The sequence below is a fragment of the Camponotus floridanus genome, unplaced genomic scaffold (assembly GCF_003227725.1).
Source record: "Camponotus floridanus strain SB8 unplaced genomic scaffold, Cflo_v7.5 scaffold1, whole genome shotgun sequence".
In the NCBI taxonomy this organism is placed as follows: domain Eukaryota; kingdom Metazoa; phylum Arthropoda; class Insecta; order Hymenoptera; family Formicidae; genus Camponotus; species Camponotus floridanus.
Genome location: NW_020229214.1, coordinates 5,351,127 through 5,365,538, shown reverse-complemented (window position 1 = coordinate 5,365,538; position 14,412 = coordinate 5,351,127). Strand labels below are relative to the sequence as shown.

The window sequence follows — 14,412 nt, the reverse complement described above, 5'->3', positions numbered from 1 at the left end:
AGGTTTCCGAACTCAATCTTGGAGCAGTCGATCGCATCGACGGTTCGCTGACGCATGCTCGCGTGCTTAATTGCACCCCAAGCCGTTTCTTCACGCCGTTTCCGACTGCAATCTCATCGCGTCGGCCAATCCTACTCTTGGCCATATCGAATTGCGCATTCTCGAGTAGCGTCTCGCGCGGCATCCGTGATCGCCCGTTTGTCCGTCCGTTTGTCCGTCTCTCCGATCGTTCGTTCGCTCGGCCCAGTTTGGCACTGTCTGTGCCACGAGCAAGTTCATGGATTGTGGTCTCGTGTCGACGAGGGAAGGAGATTGATATCTCATGCGATCTCGAGAGGAGATCCCGATACGTCATCGCAACGCGACGAAGAACAGAACCGAGAGACGCCCGCTGCTACCCAGGACATCGTGTGACATAGTTATTTGCGAGCTGTTGTGTTGGTGAAATGTTGTCCCGCCGACTTCCTGCGATGCATGGCGAGGACTCTTAGCAAGCGTCATCTGCCGTCATCTTCGTCTGTGCGCGATAAGCGGTTAAACACCTAGGACGTGTTCGGATCGCCCATCCTCTCGACGTGCTCGGAGCCTCTCTCGGCGGTCGGCCATTCTTGAGAGGGACTCACGAACACACATAATTGTCTGTCTCCTGTACAAGAGCCACACGCCGACTTGGTGCGAAACGCGTACGAGCCAGCGGCCAGAAGTTGCCGTAAGTTGCACGGCGGACGAGTTGTCATACGAGTGAGATGATCAACATGGAAACGGACAAGATTATCGACGACACGAACACGAGTCAGCAGGTGAGAGTGACTAGGCAATCTAGGTGTCCGCGACGTTTTCCCCTCGTTTGCGAAAAGAAAAAAAAAACTATCGCCATCTTGTGCCTCCCCGCGACCGACCGACCGAACGAATCGCCCGTCCGTTGACTCTTCCCTGCACGTGTTCTACCTCCGAGATATTCGAGGTGAAATTTGAATTATCGGAGCGTCGCGCGCGATTGTCCCTTGTATCGAAGAAAGAGAGAGGAGAGAGATTTAGATAACGAGATGAGTTTCGAGCGGACTCGAGTACACCTTGAGCACCTGTTTACGCCTGTCAACGTGTGACATTTGTCTAAATCGTTTCACATCACGATCTCCACTTTCGTGGTGAAATTACTGTCAGGGTTGTAATAGAAATTCGCGATTGACAAGCGCGTTTATTAATCCTTGAGATGTTGAATCTTTCAATTCTAACATCTACTTCACACATTTCCCTTCAAGTGTAGAGAAAAAATGAAGTAAATGAAATAAACGGACTCGTGTCTGGATGTTTACGTGTCGATCGACTTGAAGGACGACGTGAGGTTTAGTTGTCATCTCACGTGTAACGGCTACTGCAAGCGCGGATGCAAATTGCGAATCTTCGCAAAAACTCGCGTTCTCTTCCCTCTCGCTTTCTCAGGGTTTTTTCATGTAAATCGGCAATGCTTGACGCGACGCCTTTTACAGATCGTACGATCGTATGATATGCGGATGACGTATGTACATTAGGTGTTATAATAGATGCCTTGACATTCATTAAAACGACTTCATTTCGTTATATCTATAGATCGCGATACCGATCGCATAAGGAAAAATAGCCAATCGTGCTTCGTTAAATGACTAACCGCGGATGATTATTTATATCCAGATTATTGCTCAATCATTATCAGATTAAAGGTTCTTATCGGTTCTTATCGAAGAGGGATTCACGGAAAGATGAAAATTTTCAATCGCACTTTTTACGTTCGACTTTTAATCTTCCTCCCCTAAGATTTAATCGCGCGTCCGTATCTTACATGAAACGTGGGGAGAAATAGCAATAATATAGAATAAATCTAATAAAATGTCTCGCGAGTGACACATGTCTGATTAGCTAGAATCCGATTATCTCGAGCGCGCTACACAATCAATGTTTTAGCTCTACCCCTTCTTGTCTCTCGAGAGGTCTAATAACGCCCCTCCTGTCCTCCTCGATTCGATCCGTCATGACTTTTGACTTCGTCCATCGCTCCCTTATCTGCCTTTTTCACTTTCCTGGAAAAAAGGTGTCGATAATATCAAGAAAGTCTTGATATAGCTCCGACTCATGTTAAGTTGATCGTCTTGTCTTATACAAGGATAGAAACACTTCTCGAGTCTTGTTGTACAAAGGCAATATGCAGTCTCCCTTACTTCATTAATTTTAATCTGTCTATTATTTAAGGAAACATTTAATGAAAAGCAGACATATACGGATAATTAATTCTGCCTTCTGAGCTTTTTATTAAACATTTTTTTATTTCTTTATTTTTTATCTCTTTCATTCTAATTTAATGTGACAATAATGACAGATATATATGCATATGTATATTGTTATTGTCACATTAAATTAGAATGAAAAGAGATAAAAAAGAAATAAAAAAATGTTTAATAAATAAATAAATATATATATATATATATATATATATATATTTATTTATTTATTTTATTAAACATTTTTTTATTTCTTTATTTGTTATCTCTTTTATATATATATATATATATATATATATATATAATAAAATATATATATATATATGTCGATTATTTCTTATTTTATTTATTTCCCAAAGTTTACTTGTTTCTGTTTACTTGCACATTTAGATCCTAACGTGCGCATAACGAACATTAGATTAATCAGCAATTCAATCGTTCGCAATTAATCTATATGCAATCCACAATGCATCTCTGTGAGTGTATGTATGTGATAGTTTTGCGAGCGTGTGGACTCTTATCAACTGTGCACAATAATAGTCGTTATACATCGTAATTACATACGTTTGTTGCAACACGGCGCACCGGAAATGCACCTACGACTTCTTATCCCGTCCTCGGACGATGGTCCCTCCTACGCTCATTGTGCTCATAAGTCATGTATCATTCTGAATGTATTACATACGTTCGTATATCTTCCTGTATTGGAAAATACGTGTGAAAATCTTTATTTTACGAATCTTAAAGAAAGGATATAAATACAATTTAATTTTATATAATATACAAATATATATATTATGTATAAATTTTTATTTAAAATTTTGTAAAATTGTATCCAATACATTTTATCCAATTCTCTTCTCTCTCCTCTCTATATCTATATTTATGATTATGAAAACAGATCGAATATCACATATGACTTTCGTTTCAACATAACTAGATCTTTTTGTGTAATTAAAAAATATATTTTCTAAAATATATAAATTAATAAAAGACATTTGCGATATTTTAACATGTTAATTTTTAATCTCAATTAACTCGATTCCTCTACTTATGATAGATTAGCACATATGATTTAGACTAGCACATTTGTAATTTCCGCACATTTCTCAATGATGGATAACGCTATTTTAATAGAGAATACCAGCGGACAGGCTTTCAAACGTCAGTCTGTCGATAATAGAGATAAAAAGAGAGAGAGGGAGAGAGAAACAGATTGCGATCCTTGAGCGAGAAGGTCGCGCGAATTTACCTACGTCAATATTCACGGATTCGGATATCATTACTCTGGAGTATTAAAAACGCTCGCTGTAACAAGCAAATATTTCAAATTGAATGCTTCCGTAATCTTACTGATGAAATATATATATATATATATATATATATATATATATATATATATATATCCATTCTCTACTATGGATAAATTACATGGCATTAATCAATATAAAAATGGAAAGCTATACAGATAGTGTATCAGAGAACTTATTTTATTTATCAATGAAATTAATATTGTGTTTATCGTAATTTTTGAAAGAATTTTTCAAGGTAATTTATCGTACAAGGAGAAAATACGCGCGCGCATGCATACGTGTTTGTAATAAAATATTATTATTCTAGTAATAATGTACATAGTTATGCAACACATAGTGCCATTTCAAAAACTGATTCTGAAACTTTATACAACTACCTTTTAAAAAGATTTTGCTCCATTGATACCATTACTTTATACAAAATTTTTTCTTCTAAAATTTTATTTATATCGTAGCATATCTTTTATATTAGACAATTATTAAATATTAAAATATTAAAAAATATAATAATATTATACAATTATATTTAATATAATAGTATATAATTAATATATTAAAAATGAAAATTAAAACTAAATATTAAAAATTAAAATCGTAAAATTAAAATCGACTCCAAAAATAGACTCCAAAAAGTTTACTTTTTTAGTAATATAATTAACTCCGAAAAGCATTCTATTCTGAATTATAATAACGCCGTTTATACTCGATGTTAATGAACTTTACTCTACGTGAGAAGGACGAGAATAAGCGTCGAAAAAAGCGCGTTCATGATAACGGTAGTGGACCATCCACCGTTTCGCGAGTGGAGCGGATTTAGATTTTTACCTTGTCCGTATCCATCATCGCTGTTACCGAGACGGAAATCCATTTGCATCTCACAATCGGTGAGAGAAAATGAAATAAATAATAAGGAAGTGCGCACACATGCGCGCGCGCGTGTATGTGTGTAAATGTGTAATGGATATAAATTCTCGCCCTTCCGAGACTTTTGCGTAATGACGTGCGCGTGTAAATCCGCGTGCGCGAGCAATGTCAAGCGGGAGGTGCCTTTCCTTTTTAGGCGTCGCCACAACGTTTCGGTTTCGTTGCCCGAGATAAAAGAGACACTGCGAAACATGGTATCTGACCCTGTAGTCGTGGGATCGGCACAGCGAGAATATCGATTCTTTGTCCGTAATAAATAACACCTCTCTGTTTTCCTCCTCGAGTGATTTTCGCAATCTAAGTAAACATTTTCAAGTTGATTACATATACTCCTGGACAAAATTAACGCATAATTTTTTTTTTCACTTTTTCTTTAAAATTTAAATATCAGCTTTTAAAGAAAAAGTGAAAAAAGATTATGCGTTAATTTTGTCGAGGAATATATATCTCTTTTCCGGATTGGAAGATTTGCTTTTAAATTACTTAATTTTTGAGTCTGATTGTAAAACTGTAAATTTTTAGGGATAATTATTTTTGAGATTTTTTAGAATATCTCTTGGGTTTTTTCCTTTTACAAAAGATGTCGAAAGAATTTTTGAAATTGATGATATCTGACTTCGAGATTTCACAGATATTTGTGCAATGTGTCAGAGAAAGAGAGAGAGGGGAGTCCATTGTTAATTTTAATGTTCTCTTTACGCTTTCTAACGTCACGATCTCCGGCGGTCGCTTCTCTTAAACCTTCAGAAGTTGTCGACCTCTTTGTGCCAGAATAGATGAGTGAATTCGCAAAGCAAAAACTTGTTTCACGATTCATTCTGCGAAATCGTACATTTTGGTCTTGCGACACTACTTCTCTTGTAAACGCATTCAAAGCATCAAAAGAACGATCAAGTTTCTCTGAAATAAACCCATGATTGCCGCAATCTATTTAAAATATACCGAGAATATAAACATAATATGCGTCATTCAACATTTAAAAAAATTGAAAAATAGTATAGTTACATAAAACAAAATAATATTTGCAGATTTCATTTTAATTGCAATGTGCAAGATATTAAATAATAGTGTGATTCGTGGAAATTTTTGGTTAAAATTGAAATATATCTTCTTGAAAGATATACTGACGTGTAAATATTTTCTGAACTATAAATAACCGAAAAGAGAGAGAGAGAGAGAGAGAGAGAGAGAGAGAGAGAGAGAGAGAGAGAGAGAGAGAGAGAGAGAGAGAAGGATGCAGATATAATTAACAAATATAATTAATTTTTTATTATTTTTGGATATATTTTGAAAATTAACATTTTTTGAAGAGGAAAGCGATTCGCGTCACATTTATCAAGAATATTATACAAAAATGATTTGGTGACAAAAATGATTCTATTCGATAAAAGAGAGAAATCAATCATATCATCAGTCTAATCAGTCATCGTTCGGACACCCGGTATATGTATTGCTCGCTTTAGCCGTGGCAACAGGCGCATGAGGACGACATCCAGGAAGACAAAAGAATCAGGAGAGCGTAGATTCGACACGAGTTCGCGATACCGTTAACCGGGAGCACTCGAAGCGTTTTCAGGTGATTGCGTCGCGCGCGCACCGCTAGACTCGTCTCTCTTCGTGTTACAATAACACAAGGGACAACTACCACGAGGCAGTCTGCCTTTCGATAGGGGATCGCCATACAATAGATCGCGATCATAATGTACCATATAGTGTAGTTCTTGTAACATCAAAGTATTTATTTTTCAAACGATTTTTCGAAAAGATTTTCAATACTGACTTTAATTTAATTTATGTACAACTCTTTAATTTAAAGATATATTTCGGTTATAAAGATGTAATGTCTTATGGTATTTTATTGTTTCTTTTTAGGAGAAAGGGGCATGCATTTTTTGCTCGAAGATAATAGAGAAAATTGCCACGGAATTCGAGATTTTATTAAATAATGATTATCTTATATATATATATGCTTTTCGATACATGTATCGAGTTGTCTTTAAAGACGTAAAGTTGCTGTTTATTTATCAATCTCTAGCCGTAAAGTTGCTGTTTGTTTATCATTCTTTAGCCGTTTTTGTAATGAAGAGATTTTATAGTCTTCATTAATGAGTATTTAACACGATATGAGTCTTTTATGATGGTTTTCACTTCCTGGGGTAGGGGAGACGCCGTAGCAAGTAGGTCAGACGCGAAATATACGATTTCGCAGACTACAAATCGTTGCTGGTCTTAGAGTATAAAACGGGATTTTCCTGCATATCTCATCTGACACACTTCTACTGTATATGACATACGGCTTTATTACAGATAAAGAAACATTCAATAAGGTATTTTAGAATCGTTCCGGAATAGCACACGTATAATAGTATATCGGTTCTTATGAAATTTTAAATCAATCTCGATAAAAATGTCGACGGCATCCTTTTTTCATAACTTTTTTAAGCAATTGGATCTTAAAATTCAATTAAGAATCTAGAATGTATTTCATTATTTATTTCGTTGTCCTCGTTTAATTCAAGCATAAAACCTTTCATTTTCGGAGATAATAATTCGAAAGATATCGAAAGCACTTTCGCTGGCAAAGAATCAGAAATTTTATTCAGAATAGGTATTTTTCGCCGATTCTTAAACATTTTGTGGAGACTGTTACGATAGACAAAGATGAGAACGCTAAAATCGACGCGTCATTTGTATAGTTTTTCCTCTTTTTTTTGACAATAAATATTCGCTCTCAATTGTGTGTGCGTTGAGCATCCTTCTGACGTGGCATTCCCTGTTGCATTTGCGGATGCACTTTCTCCGCTCGCGCAAATATAATCTATCATTTATAAAAATATCGCCCACTTGTGATTTCGCCGTATATATCTATGTATATATCTATGTATACTTCTCGATTCAGTGATAAATTCATCGCTATTCTGTTAATAAGATTCGTTACAGGGGGAAAATTATGTAAATTTACGTGGGATGATAAACACCGATAATGTTTTTTTTTGCTCAATCGACTGCGAAAGGCTTTTCGAGTGTTAGGAGGAAAGAAAATTAATGCATAAATTAAAGTAGTATAAATTAAAAAAAAAGAATTAATGTGTAATATTAAAAAAAATCAGATATACATTAAAGAAATAAATTCATAATCTAGTGGTATATAATGAATATTTCAATAAAATAAAATTATTTTTAGCAATATTCCTAGCAATTTGACGCTAAATGTGGTATCCTTAAAATTAGATTAGCACAATAGTGTATTATTCAAATTCATATTTATTTAAATTATCTGATCTAATCGAATCGAATTCGAGTATAAGGACGATAAACTCTGATAGGCAAAATTTTGATAAGAAGTTTAAAGTTGCAAAAGAAAGAAACAATATTTTCTATCATATACATTTTTAATATAAAATTTGTGTATATAATATATAATTTTTTATATATATTTATATATATTTATATATTAAATTATATATTATATATATTTAATTTTTTTCTATATATATTTATATATTTTATTATTTTTTATTTATATTATTTTATATTTATTATTTTTATATTTCACCAAAATATATATAATATTTTTAATATATAATTTTTTAAAATACAATACACGTTATATATTTATGTTGTTAATTTGCTTTCTTTTTTTATTTGAATAGAAAACACTTTGAACGAAAAATATTATAATAGAAAGGATCTCAATAAAGTGGGGACTAGGTTTGATCAATACGTGTTCTTACATTCTATTCTTATCTATATCGAAGAATGTTTTTGATGATATCCCTTGTGGCTAACATTATCGGACATCGACAAGTATCGACAATAAGGATAATATAAATAGTGAAAGTGCAAAGTGTTGTGACACTGCTTTCCTTCACGAAAAGTGCATCTTATGCGCACTTACGCCATATGCCTGAATTTCTGTAAAATTCGATTAGTCATACTTGAATAGCATACGTCAACAATTTTAATACCACGTGACAACTGCATAAATTTACTTCGCATTCTGTTGGCGCTACACTATTTGCTCATATAATCGTATTTACATTTATGAATCGACTACATTTCAATTAAAATTTATAATAAAATTTTAAAATTTTTATCGAGGTGATTTCTCGCTAAATTTGGAATATTCGTGCGTTGCTTGAAATGTGATCATCGACGATTACGATATTAACGAAGAGTTGCTCGATATAAATCAGATGAAATGTAAAACGAATTAATTTATAAGAGTCCCGTATGAGATACGAGAGGTCAAGAACCCAATACTTTGTTCTGTCTCAAGAGACGTTCGTGCTTCTAGCAAATATATGAACTTTACGCTTATTTATTAAATCGCTTTATAAAGTCGACGCGTACTTTTTTGCAGAATTTTAAAATATAGTCTACTTTGTTTTTTGATCATTATAACTTTTCACTATAATATGTCTTTCCTTATACTTGAAAATGTTTCTAAATAATATATCTATTTTAGAATTTGTCTTTGATCGGTTGGATGAAAGCTGGATAAGCTATCTAATGATTTTTGCGCTATCTGAGTGGCGTATTGTGACTTTCCAGGTTTATCTAAATGTATCGTCATTTCGAGTGAGATAAATGAGATTAAAAAAATGAGACGTTGACAAGAAATCGATTATCTTTATTTGTTCAAGTGGAAAAGGGGAAGCAATTAACGTATATAATTAAAAATTTTTATTTTGCATTTTCTCGTTTGTACTATCGACAATATTGCTAATTTATGTGAAAAAATAAAGTTAAAAGCGACTCTCACTTCTATATTCAATTATCTATATTTCTCACTAGCGCATTTTTTTCTACATGCATAAATTATAGATTAACTGATTTAATTAGTGGGATAAAATGCAAATATTTTTGTTTTAAATAAAATATTTGTTTTATTTTTTAAATTTATATTTTATATTATTTTTTATATTATTTATATTATTTATATTATTTTTGTTAAGAATATCAGGTTATGCAGTTGACTAAGTAATTGTATTGCATATATAATGCATACAAATTTCATTTGCACAATAACTTCAATATCTTGAGTATTTTTCTCTTGGAAATTGCGTATTTGAGCGCGAACGCTTCACACAATTTCCATCCAATGCATGCCGTTTAGGCGATTAATCGAAAACAACAATGTATATACTGATACGATAATGCACATTATATGTCGTGATATTTTTAGTTACATTTATTTGCGTTCCGATTACTCGGAATATCGGTAACACAGTAAGAATAAATATTGTTATATGCACATATGGAAGATATTACTAAAGGAATTCAAATATATGATACATTTTCACGATCCATAAATAATAAATGAATATATGATAAATAAATGTATGATATATAATAAATGAATGTGATAATAAATAATAATAAGTAATCAATCGTTTTCGTCTTTATTAAATAATAATAAGTAATAAATCGAATTTCGTCTTTATTTTAATTTATTGTTGATAATGAGAAAGAGATATTATCATGCAAATTACATTTTAATCTCTCATAAAACGCGATTGCGATATACAATCAAAATTTTATTTTAAATTACATAATATATGAAAAAAAACGTATATGAAATTGTTAATAAATATTCTGTTACAGTATCCAATGACGATATTGTACGATCCAAGTTGCAAAAAGGAACCATCTACAGGAGTAACCACACAATATGGACAGGAAAAAGAAATTTGTATGAAGCTATTCGAAAGATGGAGCGAACCGGAACAAGTGCACTTTGTCGAACAGCTGTTAGCGCGAATGTGTCACTATCAACATGGACACATCAACGCGTATCTTAAACCGATGCTACAGAGAGATTTTATCTCTCTTTTGCCAAGTAAATTTTTACGCTTTGTCTCCAAAATTTTATATTTATAATTATATTTCGATTAACAATATTGAATATTTTACAGAAAAAGGATTGGACCATGTTGCAGAAAGTATTCTTTCATACTTAGATGCTAAATCACTTGTTTCTGCAGAGTTGGTATGCAAGGAATGGCATAGAGTAATTAGCGAAGGAATGCTTTGGAAAAAGTTGATTGAACGCAAAGTTCGGACGGATTCAGTTTGGAGAGGATTAGCTGAAAGAAGAGGATGGTGAGCAAGATTTATGAAACATAAAATTTAAAACTCTCGGCGATGATAAATATATATACGCGTAGAGCACTTTTACGAATCGTATGATAAACGTATAAATATATTTCTTTACATTTTTCTATATATCTTTTATAATTTCGCTTTCAGGATACAATATCTTTTTAAACCGAAACCGGGCGAGACATTTCCCAATCACAATTTTTATAGATCTCTTTATCCAAAAATTGTTAAAGATATTGAGAGCATAGAAAACAATTGGAGAATGGGTCGATTCAATCTTCAAAGAATTAATTGTCGCAGCGAGAATTCGAAAGGTGTTTACTGTCTACAATACGACGATCAGAAGATAGTTTCCGGACTTCGTGATAATACGATTAAAATCTGGGATAGAAATACTTTACAATGCATTAAGGTGTTAACGGGACATACAGGTTCTGTGTTGTGTTTGCAATACGATGATAAGGCTATAATATCTGGTTCCTCGGATAGCACTGTAAGAGTTTGGGATGCTAATACAGGCGAAATGGTTAATACGCTAATTCATCATTGTGAGGCAGTGTTGCATCTTAGATTTAACAATGGCATGATGGTTACATGCTCGAAGGTCAGTAGAATAAATAATAGATTTTTATATATTTTTTTAAATTTTATAATTAAATTATATATTTATTGATAATAATTATTATTCACAGGATCGTTCAATAGCGGTTTGGGATATGACGTCACAGACGGAGATTGCATTGAGAAGAGTTTTAGTGGGACATAGGGCAGCAGTGAATGTGGTTGATTTTGATGAGAAATACATAGTTTCTGCTAGTGGTGATAGGACTATTAAAGTATGGAATACATCTAATTGCGAATTCGTGCGAACGTTGAATGGACATAAGCGCGGTATAGCTTGTTTGCAATATAGGGATCGCTTAGTAGTTAGTGGTAGCAGTGATAATACCATACGACTGTGGGATATCGAATGTGGGGCATGTCTACGTGTTTTAGAAGGACACGAGGAACTAGTGAGATGTATTCGATTTGATAGTAAACACATTGTTAGTGGTGCTTATGATGGGTACGTATATAAAAATCTTACATCCTGAATTTAATTTTGTTTTGAATAATGTGGAATCAGCAATCCTTTTAGCAATTGTGTAGAAAATTTATGATGTTTACATATATACTCGAAGATTTTTATTTTTATAATTCTTATTTTTCTCTTTATATAGAAAAAATTAATAAATTTTATTTATAATACATTTTTCATATATATAAAAATATTTTCAATAATTTTATATTATGAACATTATTTGACATTATTTGACATAATTTTTCAAACATGATAAGAAAATGATATTGTATTATTTAATTTATATTTATTATCGTGTGTTACAGTAAAATTAAAGTTTGGGATTTAGTAGCAGCTTTAGATCCTCGTGCTGTTGCTAGTACACTATGTTTACGTACCTTAGTGGTAAGACATCTTTTTATGTATTTTGTGTATATATACATAAAATATATATATATATATATATATAATATAATATTATATTATATTATATTATATTATATTATATTATATTATATTATATTCATATTAGTAATATTTGTATTAAATTCTGAACAATTGTATTTTTATAGGAGCATACTGGACGCGTATTTCGCCTTCAGTTTGATGAGTTCCAAATCGTCTCATCCTCTCATGATGATACAATACTTATTTGGGATTTTCTTAATTATAATCCATCAAGTGGAAGTGTATGCAGTGGACGCTTACCAATGGATGGAGCGCCAACTCAAGCTGATACTAGATCTCCTTCCCGTAATACATAATAGATTTCCTTTAATTTTGCTATTAATATGGCTTTTAATGTATGTTAATTATTAATATGGCTTTTAATGTATGTTAATTATTAAACAAAAAATATTAAAAATACTTTTCTTAATAAAAATACTTTTCTTATTTATAGCATTTGAGTGACGCTATTTGAGAGTCAATATGGAGATTCTTTTAATGTGATATAATTGTAAGTATATTATATAAATTATTTATTATTCATTAAAAAACTTAGAAACATTTAATATGGATAACTGTACCATTAAAGAAATGTGTTAAAAGCGAATCATAAATCTTGCAAAATTTTATATTTTAGACAAGTGGTTAGTGAGTGAATTCAATGTGTTCACGATAATGTACACAAAGATTGAAATATTCAATGATGAGTGTCCAGTGTGAACGACAATTAAATAATCACAGTGACATCTGAAGGAAAAACTTGATTGGTCAATGACTTTAATTTATAGTTTGCTGGAACAACAAAAGAAATTTCCCAAAAAATAGGGAAGTAAAACCGACTGATCCTTCCTGTGTGAAACTATAAATTATAATTTATATATGTGCTTTTGACGCACTATGTTCAGGAACGAACAATATGTTAAAAAAGCCACATAAATACATCCCATGGATGTAAATGATGATTGTCGTCGTTTGCTTTGGTCATATCTGGAATTCTTCTACGCTCTGTGACATGATAGAAGTCGAGACCATTTTCCTAAGGTAAAGACAAAAAAAAAGAAAAAGAAAAAAAGAAAGACTTATAATACATAATAAATGAAGCGTTTTTAAGGAGGCTGGATATTATATATTTAATAAAATGTTAGATGTGTTATAGTAAATTAATTTTTTTATATAATTAATTTATAAAAAGTAAGAAAATATTGTAAAATGTTTGATTGGAGTACTTATTTTGTGTGAATGTGTAAGAGAAAATTGTTAAACGGGAAGATTATTGCACCATCTTTGGCGAATAATAGCAAACTACTACATATATCTATGTTTAGAATTGCAAACAATCATTAATTGTAAATGTATAATAATTTTAGTAGATATTTTCAATCTTTGTGAAGCTTGCGTTATTTAAAAAAGGAGTGAGGAACCAACTATCTTTGCACAGCCGTTTGATACAATATCATTTGCATTTAAATATAAAAATCATTACATCAGAATGTAAATATTATTATTATTATTATTATTATTAATATTATTATTATTATTATTATTATTATTATTATTATTATTATTATTATTATTATTATTATTCTCATACAAAGACAAATGTAGTGTTTGGTTCTAAAACAGCTACTAAAAAAGAAAGAAAATCTATTATATCTTAACTATTGATCTCGTTTTAGATCATTTTATTCACATTTTTGTATAATATTTTCGTTGTTATATCTCTCTAATTGTCAATTTATTGAAAATATGTATGATAAATATTATTTCTCATTCTGATAATATTAAATTTTAATGATTTGGTATTTCATTAAAATTTCAAAAAATATTCTTTAAATTTCTTTAAATTTAACAAATATGCAATTAAGCGCAAATATATAAATAAAATGTATTGCTACTCAATATTTATAATTATGTACATAGCTGAGTATATAAAATAAAGTTCATATGTAGTTGAATAGCATTGCTATGAAACACTCCAGTAGTTGTGATATTACGGAATAATTATCTATATTTTGTAAATATAATATATATATTAAAATACATATATATATAATATTATAAAATTATACATAATAGTATAATATACATAATAGTGTAATATTATAAAATTATATATAATATCTTAATATTATGTAATACAATATTATTAATATTTGCAAAATGGTTAAAACTCCGTGATATCACACAATACTTTGAGTGTTATCAGATATTTGATATCACAAATAGCTACAATGTTAGTAATTATGTGAAAGTGAGACACTGGGAAGAAAGTGAAATACCGAATTACGTTTTAAATATTTTGTTAATA

At 31.3% G+C, this 14,412-nt stretch overlaps 1 protein-coding gene across 1 annotated transcript; it reads left to right on the top strand.

The window, feature by feature from the left end:
• Position 1: 1 nt before the first annotated feature.
• Positions 2-13,161, top strand: LOC105256506 (beta-TrCP). The gene is made up of 9 exons (XM_025406632.1): positions 2-800; positions 10,100-10,334; positions 10,411-10,597; positions 10,745-11,201; positions 11,290-11,663; positions 11,984-12,062; positions 12,230-12,410; positions 12,559-12,615; positions 12,742-13,161. The coding sequence occupies exons 1-8, from the start codon at positions 747-749 to the stop codon at positions 12,567-12,569; spliced, it is 1,578 nt and encodes a 525-aa protein (XP_025262417.1). The 5' UTR covers positions 2-746; the 3' UTR covers positions 12,570-12,615; positions 12,742-13,161.
• The last annotated feature ends 1,251 nt before the right edge of the window (positions 13,162-14,412 follow it).

What these genes read in the sequence shown, in the direction of transcription:
- LOC105256506 (XM_025406632.1), top strand. Translation starts at nt 747, where the DNA reads ATGATCAACATGGAAACGGACAAGATTATCGACGACACGAACACGAGT. An exon ending in TTAGCTGAAAGAAGAGGATG is followed by an intron (nt 10,598 to 10,744) that starts GTGAGCAAGATT and finishes TTTCGCTTTCAG; the next exon opens with GATACAATATCTTTTTAAAC. An exon ending in GTTAGTGGTGCTTATGATGG is followed by an intron (nt 11,664 to 11,983) that starts GTACGTATATAA and finishes CGTGTGTTACAG; the next exon opens with TAAAATTAAAGTTTGGGATT.